The following is a 15,874-nucleotide window of genomic DNA, read 5'->3' as shown; positions in this document are numbered from 1 at the left end:
GAGATAATGTGGGGCAGCCACCTGCAAGCTAGACTTGAAGCCAGATCTGCATGACTCGCTCTGCCTCAGTTTCCACATATGCAAAATGAGGTTTGAAGGTCCCTTCTATCTATGATCTTATGACATAATGAACTCTGCGCCTCTTTCTTCATCTATGGAATTGGGATGTGGCTGTCTTCATTACCCAGCTCACAGGGTGCTTTGCAGAGGCCCACCCTCTCATTTTCCGGAGGAGACTGAGGACTGGTGCCCCATGCCAGGAATGTCCTCCCTACCCTGCCCTCTACAGGCAGCCCAAAAGCCACCGCCTTCTCGAAGCCCTCCCGTATTCCTCCCTAAGGCCCTGTGAGTGCCTTGCCAATGGAGTTTCCAGGCAGCCAAATCAGTTTGGCCGATTTGCTCAGAATCAATTGATGAGTCCCCAAGGAGGCTATTGATAAGAAGAAAGTCCTCAAGTATATCTCCTAAGTGTCTGATGCCAGATTTGAACTCACAAAGAAGTCTTCCTGACTCTAAACCTGGCTCTCTATCCACTGCACCCACAGGGAGAAATTATGCTGATTCTAAAAATCGACATCAATAAAAATTTTAATTTTTAATTTAATTTAATTTTTAAATTAAAATTTTAATTTATAATTTTAAAAAATGTATCTGTATCTGCCCCAGTATTGCCTTTCCTGGGGGCCTGGGAGTGGGCTGGCCTAGGGTGGAGTTGGAGTTAGGACTCCAGGTGAGTCCTGTCTCCTGTCTCCTTAAAGTCACCAGCTCTGTAATAAGGAGGGCCGACTGGTGGCCTCTTCAAGTCTTGGCATCCTGTGACAGTGCAAGTTTGCTCAGGGCCCTGAGTGCTGGACCATCTACCCCTCTTTCTCCATGTGGAAAGAGGGATTCCAAGTGCTTGGTTTCCCAGGGTGTGCTGCTTCCTTTGGGCAGTGGGCAGAGAGTCAAGTCTTGGGATGCCCAGGGATATTGTTTCCCACACCCCTTCAGCTCCTACAAAGCTGGAGCCTCTCATCTGACTCTTGGAGTCTATCAGATGAATCTCCTAAAAGCCAGAAGGCCTGGCAAGGGCATGCTCAACCTATGAACATGCCTGATCTATGCAGGCACTGCCGGTTTCCACCTCCCTCCACTCTGCCTTACTCTGCCCTCCGTTTCCTTCTCATCAAGCCCAGTCTTGCTGGTACTCTGAGATCTAGCCCAAGTCTTACCTTGTCTGGGCAGAAGAACCTAGGACATTCTGAGCCCAGAAAGCCCTTGGGAACCTGTGAAAATGATCTGGGGTTCTTAGTGAACTGCGAGCTCCAAATGGCCCAATAATGCAAGAGGGTAGCTAAGAAAGGCAAGGCAGTCTTAGGTCTGGGACAAGAAGGCATGCTCCAGAACCCATCTGGAGTCTAGTCACGTGACGGCATCAAACAAGGTGGCCTCCAAGGCTCATCTAGCAGAGACCTAGGATCCTCTTTAGGTTAAGCTCTGGGCATCAAATCTTATAACACTGCTGAGGTGCACAAGGTCTAGGGCGAGGGGGGGCGGGGCGGGGGAGTTGGAGCCAAGATGCTGAAGCATCTCGAGATCATTTGAGTACTTTTGAAAGCCTGTCCTTTTCTACTTTGGAATTTTGCAACATTGAGGGCCAAGGGATTCTATGCAGAAAGTGGGTGTGATTAAATTAGATTCGGTCCCATGACTGGGGACCAAGCAGGCAGAGCATTCCACCCCCAGCCCCATGCCAGCCCAGTGATTCCTGCCCTCCCTCCCCCAACCGCTGTTAACAGGTCAATCTTGCCAGAGAGGCCCATCTCCATGACCCTACTTTGGGAGGGCCTTTCAGGGACCACTCTCGGGGAAGAGGCTGGAAGAAGGGGCACAGCTGCCTTCTACTTAGGGGTTAAGACAAATGTCCAGAAAGTGGGGTCTGGAGTTGTTGGGAAGACCTCATCTGACACAGATGCTGCCCATCTCCATGAACCACTCGTCTGAGGGTCAGCTGCCCACTCACTGGGGACAAGAACAGCTGCTGCCTTACGGTGGTAGAGGGCGTGACGCTAGGATGTCTACAATGCTTTGCCAACCTCCAAAGGCTGGCTGCAGAGAACAGCTACCACCAGTGTGGCTACACGGGCCATCTGCCATGACATTTCATATCTCTGGGCCTGTTTCCTCAACTATAATAAGAGGGGGTGGCCTCGATGCTCTCTAGATCATGGAGTCAGTGCGGGTGCTGGCCCAGAACCCAGACAGCTCCACTCCTGCGTTTTACCACGGGTCAGAACCAGGTGTTTGGGGTGGGGTGAGAGGGCCTTACAGGCCTTGTTTAGACATCTTGAAATAGAAAGGCCCATAGAAACAAAGGGCCCAGGCCAGGGGCAGGGTGGGCGCTATGCTCCATACCCCAGCATTACAAAGCCCACTTCTCCCCGGGGTGAGCACCAAAGGTGATTAAAGCATTGAGTCCCCTCTTCCCATTAGGGAGGGAGCTCCCAGACATCTTCCTTTCCTGTGTGTATCCTCGGCAAGGGCACCAAAGGTGATTAAAGCATCAGGGCCCCTCTTCCCGTTAGGGAGGGAGCTCCCAGACGCCTTCCCTTCCTGTGTGTATTCTCAGGGCTTGGCCCAGAGCAACTCCTGCCTTCCTCCCTCATCCCAAGCTTGGTCCCTGGGAAGGGAGCTGAAAACTGTTGTTCCGGGCAGGTGGGTCAGGGAGGGGAACAGGGTTAGGGTTGGGTTAGCAGAGGAGAACAGGATCTTCTGTCAGGGCCTGGGTCTACACGTCACCCCTAACAATTATGTTCAAAATTGCCCTCCCGTTCCCCCTTGCCATCAAGGCTTCAGCTCTGCATGGAATAGAATAAAAGAGGAGAGGCCAGAAGATCCAGGTTCAAATTCAGATGATATGTGACCCAGAACTCACTTTCTCCATCTGTAACACGAGGAAGGGGCTGGCCTAGACAATGGCTCAGGTCCCTTCCATCTCCATGGGCGATGGTCTTGCTCTCACCTTTACCCTCTCACTGTGCACCATCACATGCCTCTGGCCTCTCCCTCCTGGGCAGGGGTAGATGTCCAGAGAAGCCTTCATACCCCTATATAGTGACCATCACTCTTAAGTCACCGGCATCCGAAGAGGCAGTTTGCTGGGACCCCTCAGAGTGACCCTCAATCACTGGGCCTTGGGTTGGTGCAGAGAAGTGGAGAGGAGGGTGGGCTGTCCTGACCCCAGTGGGTCCTGACAGACAGCAGGGCAGCCAGGGAAGGCAGGACAGCATGGGGGTCCTGGCCCTGGACAGTTCCTTCTGCTAGGCTGACCACACAGCAGCCCTGGGGGGTGGCCACCTTGGCTTACAGATGAGGGAATGGGTGAATGGGCTGAAGAAGCATCTGAGCCAAGGTTCCAAGGCAGAGGGTGTAGCTCCCCACCCAGCAGCCTACCCACTCTCCAGGCGCACCGGACCCAATGGCCCCCTTTCACAGATCAGCAAAGTGAGGCCTATGGGAGAACAGACTCCCCAAGCATCTAGGGAGGGGTAGGATGGGGACAGCAAAGGTGGGGTAGCGGGACAGAGCACCCAGGGACAGAGGAGGGGGCCGAACACTCAGGAGCCTCTTTCTTTTTAAAAATTTTTAATAAACTTAAGAAGGCCCTCCCCTACCCCCCCACCTCACCCTCAGCCACTAAAATTGACTAAATGAGAGTGGAGGGTGGGAGGAGGTGGGGAGGGCCGGGGGGGAGGGCCTATGAGTCATAATCTTCTTCTTCTTCCACAGCTGTCGGGCCAGGGGGTGCTGGAGGGAGAGGCAGGGTGGAGGAGAAGGGGAGGAAAGGGGCCGGGGGGCTGTGGGGCAGAGACAAGAAAGGAGAGAGGCATCAGATTGGCTGCACAAGCATCCCCAAGGCCAGAACTGCTGCCTCCCCCTGACAGGACCTAGACAACTATGGTGCCCATTCCATGCTGGAATGGCTTGCAAAGTGGGTTTGGGAGGCTGGTGGTGTGGACACCATGGACGGGTCCCAGGCTGGGCCGGACCCCTTGACCCCCAGCCTGAGCCACTTCCCCCCATCCCACGTTGCTCCCCACTCCTGCCTCCAGGCTGACAACCTCACCTCTGGAACTGGGCCATAGGCCGGCTGGATTGGGGTGGGGGCTGTGGCATCTCCTCCTCCCCATCTGTCTCTGTGTCTTCAGAATCATCCTGTGGGCAGCATCACAGATAAGGCCTCACCCAGAGTAGCCATCAGACCCCCTGAGCTCAAGGGGAAGGGGCCACGCTGACTGGCCAGGTACATGGGGCAGGGAGAGAAGGGGAAGGGACAAAGGAGGCCAAGAAAGGCTGATGGCCTCCTCTCAGAGGCCGGGGCCATTGTCTGTGCGCTCAGCATCAACGTAGGATGACTCCTCAGTCACTAGAGAGACCTGAGGGAAACATGCTCTGCCTTCAGCAAGCTGACAGTCTAACTGGGCTAGCTTACCTCCTGCTCTGAGTCAGTCCCAGACTGTTTCTTGTCTTTCCCCTTCCCTCCAGCACCACCATTCTTCCGGCTGCTCCCGGGCTTCCGGCCCCTAGAATTGGACCATAAGACTTTAGAACAGGAAAGACCCTTCAAGGTCACTTTTCAGATGTGGAAACCGAGGTGACAATGAGTCCTGTAAGCAATCCAATGAACATTTATGAATGTGCAAGGCCATGGGGGACCCGAAAAAACCAGGGCCTGACCTCAAGACACTTCCATTCAGCCACCAAGACAGCTAGGCACTGTGAGGCTCACAGGAATCACAGGCCAGGATAGCCCTGAGGAGCTTCTGAACACAGGGATTTGAAGTCTTCTTATTCCCAAGGGAGCTAGGACCACTCAGACCCTTGGTCAGAGAGGCCTGAAACCATCCGTACCCTTTGGACTCATCGACACCCCTGAAAAGGACCCACATGTACAGGAGCAGCCAGAGCAGCTGGCTTTGTTTCGAACCTAAAGGGGAGCCTCTCATCTGGGAAACAAAGTGTGATGTGTGAGTGTAATGTGACATTATAGTGCTGTAAAAATGGGACAAGGACAGAGACACCTGGGAATATCTGTATGAACAGATGCGGAAGAGAACTAAGTATACGTGGGCTTCAACGATGCAGCGACTGACCAACAGAAACTGGCTGGGTTTCGGTGAAATCAGAAAGAAGGGGAGACTCCCCTCCCTCCCTCCCCCCCCCCCCCCGCTTGACCTGTCAGCTGAGGCAGAGGTCCAGGGGTCTGGAGTGCTGCACGTTTCCAGACTTCTCTAAGGGTTGATCTGTTCTGCACTTTTTCTTTTAAAATATTTGTTATATGGGACATCTCTTTGGAAGGGGTAGAGAGGGAGATGCCCTGAGAAATTTGGGTGATGTGAAAACAAAAGATAGCGATAAAAATTTTTAAAAAGAAGGCAATGTTGGAACATATATATATATATATATACACACATACATACAATACACATGCATATGTATGTACATATACATCTATGCATATATACATATGTGTTTGTATATATATGGAGAGAGACAGACAGACACACACCAGAAGACAGTCAGAGATGGACACAGACAGAGAGATCTGAGGTTTCACAGCACCTGGCACGCAGTAGGAGCTGAATAAATATTTCAGGATCGCTCTATTTTGTATAAGAACGTTCTCGTTTTTTGGTGCTGGTTAGATATTGGAAATATTTTCTCTGAAACAGAATGCCTTTCTGGGGTGGTTCAAAGGAGAATGGGGGAATGTCCTACTGCACCCCCTACCTTCGTGTTCCTTTCTCTCCGTCCAGGTGATTGTCTTCTCCATCTCCCTGCATGTCGGGCACAGCGGCCACCAGGTCCTTCAAGAAATCAAACTGCTGCTCCAACTCAATACACTGCTTCCTAGGATGGGAGGCAACGGGGGCTGAGCTCCTCCTTTGGGCTCCAGGGGAAGGAGGACTTTGGGGGGTGCCCCTGAATTCTGGGTGACGGACAACATGCTCTTGGGATGGAGAACTGGAAGGGCCGTTAGAAGATTTCTAACCTAACTCCCTAATTTTAGAGCAGAGAAACCTGAGGCCCTGAACAGAAAAGAGGCTTGACTGAGGTCAGGGCCAGAACAGAGGTTCCAGACATGGCTCTTTCGATTCCCAATCTCGTGATCTTTCCAAAGGTGAGGGAGGCAGAGAGAAAGGGTGAGGCTGGGGATGGAGAGGAGGGTGGAAGTGGATGGTCTGGGACCAGGTGAGGAGGGGGAAATCGAGCACTGGGGAGCAGTGTGGCCGCCCTGCCAGGACTCACAGGTGGGAGGTGGTCATGGTCTTGGCATTCCGAGACTGGGTCACTTGACAGGCTTTCTTGAGAAGTGATTCCAAAAACAGTTCTAATGCCCTGGCTGAGGGAGCTTGTCAAGAAAAACCAGGGAAGGCTGGCCAAGGCCTGAGCCCCCAGCCCCACTGTCCCCAGCCTCCTCCTTCCTGCCTCTTGAATCCCCAGCCCCACTGTCCTCAGCCTCCTGAGCCCCCAGACCCTCCTCCCTGCCTCCTGAGCCCCCAGCCCCACTGTCCCCAGCCTCCTCCTTCCTGCCTCCTGAATCCCCAGCCCCACTGTCCTCAGCCTCCTGAGCCCCCAGACCCTCCTCCCTGCCTCCTGAGCCCCCAGCCCCACTGTCCCCCTCCTGAGCCCCCAGGCCCACTGTCCCCAGCCCCACTGTCCTCTGCCTCTCCTCCCTGCCTCCTGAGCCCCCAGCCCAGATCCCCCTCTCCACGGCGGCCCAGGGTACAGATGATGACCGGCACAGCGGCTGCCACCTTGCCAATCTCCTCGTCTGTCTGCATGATCTTCTTGATTCTGGCCTTGGGGTGGGGGAGGCAGAGAACGGCTTTGAGAACGACGGGTACAAGTCCCCTTTCCCCCTCCATCAGCGAAGGGATGTCAGGGCCCAGGGGAGGCGGGGGCGGGGGGGCCGGGCTGGAGGGGGGGTCCTGGGGTGCTGGGGGAGCTGCGGGAGGGGAGCGGGCGGGGGCGATCGGAGGGGGTGCTGGGGTGGGGCCCCCGATCCTCGGGCCGGGGGCGGGGGCGAGACGGGGATCCGGGCCCGGGGGGAGGCCTGGGCGGCCGCGGGGGCCCCGGCCAGGTCCTCACCGGCGGGAAGCGCGCGTTGTACTTCTTCTTCTTGCTCGGCATCTCGGGGCCTCCTGCTGCCGCCGCTGCTCTCGCCGCACCTCGGCCTCGGCCCTCCGGCCCCGGCCCGGCCCCGGCTCCGGCTCCGGCTCCGGCTCCTCGGGCTCCGCCGCCGCGGCTCCTCCGGCTCCGGCTGCGGCCCCGCCCGGGTCCTAGCGCCGGCCCGCCTCCTGCGCCTCAGGGTCCTAGCGCCGAACCGCAGCTCGCTCCTCCGGGTCCTGGTGCCCACTGCCTCGCGCACGCTCCGCCCCGGCCCGCTCCAGCGCCTCTGCTCCTATAGACCTGCGGAGGAGGAGGACGACGTTCGCCCCGCCTCCCAGACGACGCAGGAACGCCTTCAACCGCCCCGCCCTCCGCGCGTTCGGTCCTCCGCGGAGAGGCTCCGCTCTCCATTGGTGGCGCCCTCTGCCACGTCCGGATAAGTCCCGCCCCCAGCCCCCCACCCCCTCCGCTCTGGCTGTCCGCGACCGCGGCCGCCGGTTGTCGATAAAGTTGTTGTTGAGGCGGCAGGCGGCCCAAGATGGCGGCGGCCGTGGGGTGGGCGGAGCGGAGGGCCCGCGGCGGAGAGGAGCCCCGGAGAGAGCGGGGGCCGGGCCGGGTTGGCACGGAGAGGAGCGAGAGGCGGAGGTGACTGGGCCTTGAGGGGAGGAAGCGGGACCGCGGGACAGAGGACTCCGGCCAGGGCAGGGGCAGCGGCGGGGAGTGTACGGGAGCCGGGAGGGGCCAAGGCTGGGGTGGGGGGAGGGGCGGGGAGGAGGCGAGCGGCGCCGAGCGCCCCCTCCGGCGGGGGAGGGGAGGCGGAGCGCGGAAGAGTCGGGTGGGAGGAGCCCCCTTTTCTGTGGGGTAGACTGAGGCTCGCCGAGCGCCGTCGCCAGGGTGTCCCCCGCAGGACTCCCAAGCTAATGATATTTGCCGGGATCCATTCGAGTTTTGTCCTCTTGGACTAAGGCCTCATCTCACCTGTAATTAGTAACAAAATGGTCATCTAACAACCACAGCCAGCAATGACGTAGCCCTCCAAGGGTGGCCAAGCGCTCTCCCCGAGTTGATTCATTCGGGCCTCCCCACCGCCTCGGGGAGGGTGCAGGTGCTATCATTATCCCCATTTTACAGACTGGGAAACCGAGGCAGAGAGCAGTCAAGTGACTGCCCGGGGTCACACTGCAACGCAAGAGTCCGAGTCAGCATTTGAAGTCAGGGCTTCCCAGACTCTACCCACGGTGACGCCCAGCCCTTTCTCTCTAAAGGGCTCCAAAGAGGGCAGGATGGTAGGCTGGTGCTGGAAGGGGTCTCACTTTACAGAAGGAGGGTCATGGCCCTGCTGCCCAGGCACCCAGCACACAGGTGGGGGTTCTGGGGGCCTCACTTTTCCTCCTCCCTGCAGGATCGAGCTGCCGGAGGAAGAGATCCCCCCTGGGGGCCATGAGGACGGCTTCACGGCTGAGCATCTGGCTGCCGAGGCCATGGCAGCAGACATGGACCCCTGGCTGGTCTTCGATGCCCGCAGCACCCCACCTTGCGAGCTGGACTCCTGGCTGGCTGCCTACCCTCCTTCCCGTGTCTCTCGCTACGGGGGCCCCAGCGCCCCCAATCCCAAGCCTGTCGGCTGGATCGCTGTCTATGGGCCTGATTTCTCCCCTGGAGCCGGGGATGTCCAGGGACTCCAGGGGGCTTGGGAAGCCCTGCAGGCCAGCGGGCGGCCCATCACACCTGCTATCCTTCGGGAGTTGGCCCTCACCCACCAGGTCCTGACTGGCAAGTGGCTGATGCACCTGAGCCCTGGCTTCAAGCTGGACCACGCATGGGCCGGCATCGCCAGGGCTGTGGCAGAGGGGAAGCTGCAAGTGGCCAAAGTGAGCCCCCGGGCCCAGGAAGAAGAGCGTCAGGTGATCTGCGTCTACACAGAGGACTTCACAGACCAGGAGGGAGTGCTGAAGGCTGATGCTGCCATCCGTGCAGCTGGAGTTAAGTGCCCACTGACCTACAAGCCAGATGTCTACACCTACCTAGGAATCTACCGAGCTAACCGCTGGCACCTGTGCCCCACCCTCTATGAGAGCAGCTACCACCTGGAGAGCGACCCCCACTGCTCCCGAGTCCTGGACCGGCTCAACAATACAGCGCTGACTTAGCCGGGGTGGGTGACCTGGTGCTGGAAGCCGAGACACCTGGGGGTGGAGAGGGAGGAGACAATCATTCTGGCCGGCCTTCTGGGGCAGTGGACTTTGGGGGCTGAGATCTGGCCCTTAACTCAGCCCCGACAGCAGGGCTGCCTGCCTTCCTGGCTTTGGGGACCAGTCTCAGGCCTCAGGAAAGGGGAAGGGGTGCAAATGCCACTCTCCCAACCATCTGGAGGGGAGAGAAGACTGAGACATGACATCATTCCCCACCCCACCCCTTCCTGGCATTGGCCCAGCCGATGGAGGGCAAAAGGGACCCTCTTCCTCAGAGCTTGTTACTTGCCCAGAGCCTCACCTGGGTTCCCTCCCTCTGCTTAGAGCTGCTCCACCCCATCCCTGCCTGGCACAGCACCAAAGAGTTGGTGGAGTGTTGCATCCCAGGAGTTGTAGTCCCGACCGTGGCTGGGGCCATCAGGAGGGGCCCGTGGAGTGGGTGTCTGCTGCTCCCTGCTCTGCCTGCAGTTTCTTACACCCCCATTCCTATACTATTCTTTTTCTTGCTTCAATAAAGCCCACCTTTGTTTTCAGCCCGCCCCTCCCCCCTGGTTCTCTAGTTCACAGAGTCAGGTGGCAGCTGGTCCACATAGATGTGATAAGGAATGAGGTTAGGGGGCCTGCTGGGACCGAGGGAGCGACGGACTAACCTGGGACCAAGAGCTGGGGAGCCACAGGCCTGACCATGCACTTCTGCTGCTCAGCCACGTCTGCTGGCTCCCATCACCTCCAGGATGGATTGATAATGCTCTGTCTGGCGTGAAAGCCCTTCACGAGCTCTTCACAAGGTCTCTTCCTCCCTTTCCAGTCTTATACACTTGATCCCCTCCCTCAAACCCCATAATCCAGGTACTGGCCTGGCTGTTCTCACACAGGTGGCACCATCTCCCGACTCCAGGCCTTTGCATTGGCTGTGCCCCATGCCTGGAGTGCTTTCTCTTCACCTTTGCCTCCTGCCTCCCCTGGCACCTTCACTGCCTTCCTTCCTTTTACATTGTATATGTCTTGTGTCTACGTAGTTGTTAACATGTTGTCTCTTCCATTAGAATGTGAGCCCCTTGAGGGAAGGGACCTTATTTTTTGGCTTTTCTTTGTATCTGCAGCACTTAGCACATTGCCTGGTGCCTAGTGAGCCCTGAATAAATGCTTGTTGACTTGACTGATTCCTGTGACAGGTTTGCTCGCTGCCTTATGGTACCTATGGGTACATATACAGAGAGCTTTCAGTCTATCCTCATTTGAGCCCTCCCCCCACACCCCACAGCCCTGTGAAGTAGGGAGCGTAGCGAGTATCCCCATTTCATGGATAAGGAAACTGAGGCACAAAGGGCACATAACACAGCTGCCAGGGTTGGGACTCAAACCTATGTCCTCTAACTTCTGATCCAAACCTCTTTCCATGCTGTAACATCTGCCTCTCAGGGCAAAACTTGGTTTACTTCAACAAGCATTCCCAGTAATATGCACAAGCTCTGTGCCCAGTGCTGGGAATACAAAGAAAAATGAACAGACCAGCGCCCTCAAGGAGCTTCTTTTCTACACTATTGACACAGAGAGTGTCCTCTTAAACTGTTTTGTACCCACCAGTTGGGCATCATCGCAGGCTGCCCCTGAGTTAAGCCTCAAAGGCGGGGGTGGTGAAGAAGGGAGGCAGTTCCAGCCTAGGGAGGGTTCTGAACAGGGAGAGATTTCAAGTCACCTTTTGGCTAATTTTTGATGTGGCATGTGAGAATCATATAGGGATCCTTGAAGGACACAATAGTAGAGTCCCATTTGGTTCAGTAATCCTCTGATGAATGCTGAGAAATGGATGCTCCCCACCAGATGTGTTTGCTACATCCTCCCTGCCCCAGAATCCAGGTGGAAGAGGGATCCCTTCCCTTGAGTCAATGGCATCTTCTAGAATCTGGATGCTCCACTTGGCAGAGTCTGTTGACTGCAGTGAGCTCCTGCATGTGGCTGAGCTTCCTCAAGGGCTCACATAATAACTATCTAGATGGGAAAAACCAAGTGGATGAAACCTGCCTGTTGTCTGGGCTGACACGTGTTTAGGTGGAGGGCCCATATCTTGGCAGATGCTGCAATGGTCTCAGCCAGGCCCCAAACTGACTAGAACAGTAGGCTGATTTTTATTTGGAAAATTGTACAATCCTTTTAATGATCCCCAAGGTTCTCACCAAAACAAAGTGGAAAAAAAAACCACCTTTCTTTAAATGCCAATGTGCTTCTAGTCAGCTGTATGGCTAAGTATTATGGAAAACTGTCATCTCCCAAAACATCAAAATTGCAGGCCACCCAAAGAGCCATTAGAGGCTCTTGGTAGTGTAATGGATAGAGCCGTGGGCCTGGAGTAAGGAAGACCTGAGTTCAAATTCAGTCTCAGACACTTACTAGCTGTGTGACCCTGGGTAAGTCACTTAAGCCCTGTTTGCCTCAGTGTCTGCAACTGTAAAATGAAGATAATGGTAGTACCTGCCTCCCAGGTGTCACCGCTTGAATCATGTGCCCTTAAATACATGTTTTTCTGGCCCTTTTGGAAGGATCGCTAAGCCAGAGCATGATTTTTTTTTATTTTTAAATTTGATTGCTAACCTTCTATTTGGACACCACAGATCTTTCCCAGTGAGCACCTCACTGTGCTCTTTAACCTGGTGCACTCCCCTGATTGATAAGTCAGGGAGATATGTCCCGTAACTGGCGGCTGAGTGAAAATTCTGACGATTATCCCGGCCTTGAGTTCTTTGCTTTTCTGCAGTGACACCATTGGCACAATTTTGACCCTGTTTTCCTTCATCAGTATCGCTTCCTTTTTTCCCCGGGATCCTCTGGATTTTTCAGATATAGCATTCCGTCACAGACCAGCCCCTAACTGTTGGGCACATATCTCGTTTATCACAAAAAGTGCTCCTGATATGCCAGTTTTTCTTGCTGTCAGTAACCTCCCAGAAGTATCGTCCCAGTCACGGGATTTCAGGGTTAAAGGGGATGAACAATTTAGTGACTTTTTTTGCGTAGTTCCAATATTTGCCCCAGAGCAGTGGGACCAATTCACAGCTTCACTACCAATTAATTTAAATTAGTTTGCCTACCTTCCCCCAACTGCTCCAGCAATGAAATTGGCCATCTTTTAGCATCCTTGCTGCCTTAAGGCAAAATTCATTCAAAATACATTTATTGTCTAATTGGTGTCTCCGGGTTACAATTTGTACTTATTTGATTATTTGTGATTTGGAAATTTTGTTCAACTGGTTGTTGATCATTTGTATTTCTTTCTTGGTAAACTTCTCTGTTGAGGTTCTTAAACATCTCCTCATGTCAGTTCTCCACAGGCTGTATTTATCGAATTTTTGTCAAATATTTAATGGAAAGATTTTCCCACATCCATATTTTTTCTCTGATTCTACCTGCATTGATTTTATTTGTGCAAAATATTTGCATTTTATATATTTGTGATTCTCCATTTTGTCTTTTATGCCTTGACTGGTTATGAATTTTATTCCTGCTCGTAACTATAAAAGATTTAACTTTCCATTGTCTTGATTTTTTTATGGAGTGACTTTTCATTTTTAGACCATTTTTCCATTTGGAATTTCCTGTGCTATAAAGTATAAGGTGTTGATTCTACTCCGTTTGGTCACTCATCCTTGGCTGGATTACGAAGCGCTCTATTTGAACACTCAGCTCATTCACCAGGGACCGTCGGCTCCAGAAAAATATGAGTAAAGGAGGCAGGGGAATGGGGGGGGGGTGCGGCGAATCACCAGGGAATGACTGGGGTTTCTGCTAATTCCTGTCCCTTTGACTTGGGTCCTAAAGGAAAACGAGACCCCTTGGAGTCTCTTGAGCCAGTTTGGGTCTCTGCTGCTCCTCATTCCCGGGTCTCTCCCTTTACTCTGGGGTTTGGGGAGGGTCTGCCGATTCCTGGGGCGCAGTGCTGCGTGCGAAGGCTGAGTCAGGACCGGGAGCCTCACGCGATCGGAATGCCACTGCGAGGGAGCGGAGATGCCACAGAGTTGAGTTGACTTGGCGGGAGAGGGGAGGTGGAAGTGAGGTGAGTCATGGACAGTTAGTTACTCGTGGATTTCTGCCCATGGGCCACCGTGGCGGACAGTCATCGGGTGCAGATGCTTGGACGCCTCCCGCTGCTTTCTGGCTCTGCAGCCCAAGCCTCATCTTTCAGGAGAGATGGAAATCCTCTTCCAGAGCTCCGCATCTTGGAGGAGTCACCTTTCCCCCAGTAAGCTTCCTCCCGGCCCCCGAGGCTCCTCCCTCTACTCCCTGAGCTAAAGCAAGCCCGAGTCTCTCCGCCAGCTGCTGGATCTCTCTTGGCGCTGCTAACTACACTCAGGTGCCTCGGTTTCCCCCGGAGCCGTTCAGCACCTGAGCCCTCTAATCCCCCAGTGGAGACACTAACACTCCCCTCTGACTTCTAACGTCTTATGCTAAATTTTGTCAAGTATCTGAATCCTAGAAGGGACCACACTGAGCCTCAGAGAGAGAAGGAACCCAGCTACTTAGGGGCAGAGCGGGAACTAGAACCTGGTCTTCTGACTTCTAGGTCAAGGTGGGCAGGTGACCTGGGTGTGGGGTTCTGGGGAAGGCCCGGCCTCTCCATGACTTAGTTTCCTCATCAGCAGTCACACAGAGATAAGGTTATCTGGATCATCTTCCTCCCAGGTTTGTGGGGAGAAGGAAATCAGGTCACTTGTGAAGAAGCCCTCATCTGAAGCCCAGATGAAGGTATAGCCCCCTCAGCCATTTGTTCTACAGATGGCATTGGTTAAGCTCCTGAGTTCAGGGGGCTGTGGGCCTAGTTTTAATAAAAGGCAGTTGGTGGCTTAGTGAGTAGAGCTGGGCCTGGAGTCAGGAAGGCCTGAGTTTAGATCCGGCCTCTGGCACTTACTAGTTGTATGACCCTGGACAAGTCAATGAAGTTCACTCAGCCTCAGTTTCCTCACCTGTAAAATAAAGATAATAACAGTGCCCACCTCACAGTGTTGTTGTGAGGATCGAGTAAAATCCTATTTGTAAAGTGCTTGGCACCCAGCAGACACTCTGTAAATGTTTGTTCTCTTCCTCCCTTTCTCCTCTCCCCAGTGATTCCCCCTCTGCCTCCCCACTTTACTTATCCTTCTCTAGACCCAGTTGGGGTCTATTTTCATGGGACTGAGTCTAAGAGGTGGCAAGACCCAGAGAACCTCAGTTTCCAACATTATAGGACAAGTGGATTCCATGCAGATGATCCTTCTGTCCTCAGGCAGTCAAGAAAGCCCTCCTGGAGGAAGAGGCATCTGAGCTGGTGTTTAGAGAGCGGGAAAGAATTCTGCAGGTGAAGGGGGAGGGTGCAGAGAGAGGGAACGAGGAGGGGCGAATTCCAGAAACGCCTTGGGGTGCATTTAGGGATCACAGAGTTGTCCTCTTTAGCCAACTGTCGTGCAGTGTAGATGGGAGTGATCCCAGACAGGCCTGGAGATATAGGCAGTACCGGATTGGGCAAGGCCTTGAATGCCCGGCAGAGGGATTCCTGTTTCTGGGAAGGGGAAGAGGAATATCTCTGTGGGGCAGTTGTGGGGAAGAGTCCCTCTCTGTCTCAACCTCCTGGTGTCTCCTTCCTCTCTCGTGGAAGGTATCAGAGGCAGAGCAGTCTGCTAGGTCCCATCCCTCTCCATCCTGCTTCCCCAGCCCGTTAAAGTCTGCAAAGGGATTGGTAGCTCAAACCGAGGGACAGAGTGTCCAATTCTGTCCATCCCCATCACAAGTAGCCCCTGAGCTGTCCTGGGGCACTGGGCCCTACCATCCTGGAAGGAGGGACGCCAGGGATGCGCTATAGGAAACAGGAAATGACTGATGAGGGAAAGCCACTGGCTTGGATGGGGTTCAAAGCCCCCAAATGGGGAATTTCCCTGACTCCAGCCCTGTGCCGGGAGGGAGTGGCGGTAAGGCGCCTTAGCCCCTGGCAACCTGACACATGGGGTTGATTCATCCTCAGGGGAAACTCCCCATTTCATTGATTCCCATCCTCAGGATAGCAAGGGGGTAACTTGGGGTCAAGGGAGGCTTCCCTGAGGGGTCCCCAGACCACCCCCAGGTCTTCTCCCTTCCTGACCCTTTCTGCCACCTCAAGATTTTCTCCAATCCCCATTTCCTGCTTTAGGGGGTCAAGGAGCTATCCTGAAAAGGCAGAAGATAGGATTCCATGGAAGAAGAAGTAGGGAAGGCTGATCCTGAGGGGGTGGGGGTGGGGAGGGAACAAGCAGCAGGGAATGACCACCTGGTGGTGGTGGGAAGAGGATAAACCTTGCCACCAGCAAAAAGGGAAGCTCTTCCCTGAGCACAGGTCAGCCCTCAGGCCAAGCAGCAGGGGCAGAAGGCTAGCGGGGAGCTCTCCAGCCAAAGAATGCCTCTTTCAGAACTCTGAATCCCTTCCAAACCCAAAATCCTTTTCTTTGGAGTCAGAAGTTTCCTGTCTCCCAGGGGGGAGGGGCAAAGCCTGAATGGCCAGCTGTCTGGCTTTCTCCATCTGCGACAGA

General features: G+C 54.7%; 2 protein-coding genes across 2 annotated transcripts; one reads left to right on the top strand and one right to left on the bottom strand.

Annotated features, from left to right (window-relative positions):
* Positions 1-3,678: 3,678 nt before the first annotated feature.
* DRAP1 (DR1 associated protein 1) lies at positions 3,679-7,291 on the bottom strand. Its single transcript, XM_036763734.1, has 7 exons — positions 7,132-7,291; positions 6,770-6,842; positions 6,289-6,382; positions 5,770-5,889; positions 4,472-4,562; positions 4,106-4,194; positions 3,679-3,836 (listed from the first exon to the last, which is right to left on the bottom strand). The coding sequence occupies exons 1-7, from the start codon at positions 7,171-7,173 to the stop codon at positions 3,737-3,739; spliced, it is 609 nt and encodes a 202-aa protein (XP_036619629.1). The 5' UTR covers positions 7,174-7,291; the 3' UTR covers positions 3,679-3,736.
* Positions 7,292-7,663: 372 nt separating this feature from the next.
* C6H11orf68 (chromosome 6 C11orf68 homolog) lies at positions 7,664-12,873 on the top strand. The gene is made up of 2 exons (XM_036763731.1): positions 7,664-7,797; positions 8,555-12,873. The coding sequence occupies exons 1-2, from the start codon at positions 7,691-7,693 to the stop codon at positions 9,300-9,302; spliced, it is 855 nt and encodes a 284-aa protein (XP_036619626.1). The 5' UTR covers positions 7,664-7,690; the 3' UTR covers positions 9,303-12,873.
* Positions 12,874-15,874: the final 3,001 nt, after the last annotated feature.

The sequence above is a fragment of the Trichosurus vulpecula genome, chromosome 6 (genome assembly GCF_011100635.1).
Source record: "Trichosurus vulpecula isolate mTriVul1 chromosome 6, mTriVul1.pri, whole genome shotgun sequence".
NCBI classification, from domain to species: domain Eukaryota; kingdom Metazoa; phylum Chordata; class Mammalia; order Diprotodontia; family Phalangeridae; genus Trichosurus; species Trichosurus vulpecula.
This window is presented reverse-complemented; position numbering and strand designations above follow the sequence as displayed.

Coding starts and splice junctions, on each gene's coding strand:
- DRAP1 (XM_036763734.1), bottom strand. CDS start 7,173: ATGCCGAGCAAGAAGAAGAAGTACAACGCGCGCTTCCCGCCG. Junction 6,843..7,131: donor ACAACGCGCGCTTCCCGCCG/GTGAGGACCTGG, acceptor CCCCACCCCAAG/GCCAGAATCAAGAAGATCAT. Junction 4,563..5,769: donor GGAGAGAAAGGAACACGAAG/GTAGGGGGTGCA, acceptor GTCCAATTCTAG/GGGCCGGAAGCCCGGGAGCA.
- C6H11orf68 (XM_036763731.1), top strand. CDS start 7,691: ATGGCGGCGGCCGTGGGGTGGGCGGAGCGGAGGGCCCGCGGCGGAGAG. Junction 7,798..8,554: donor GAGAGGAGCGAGAGGCGGAG/GTGACTGGGCCT, acceptor TCCTCCCTGCAG/GATCGAGCTGCCGGAGGAAG.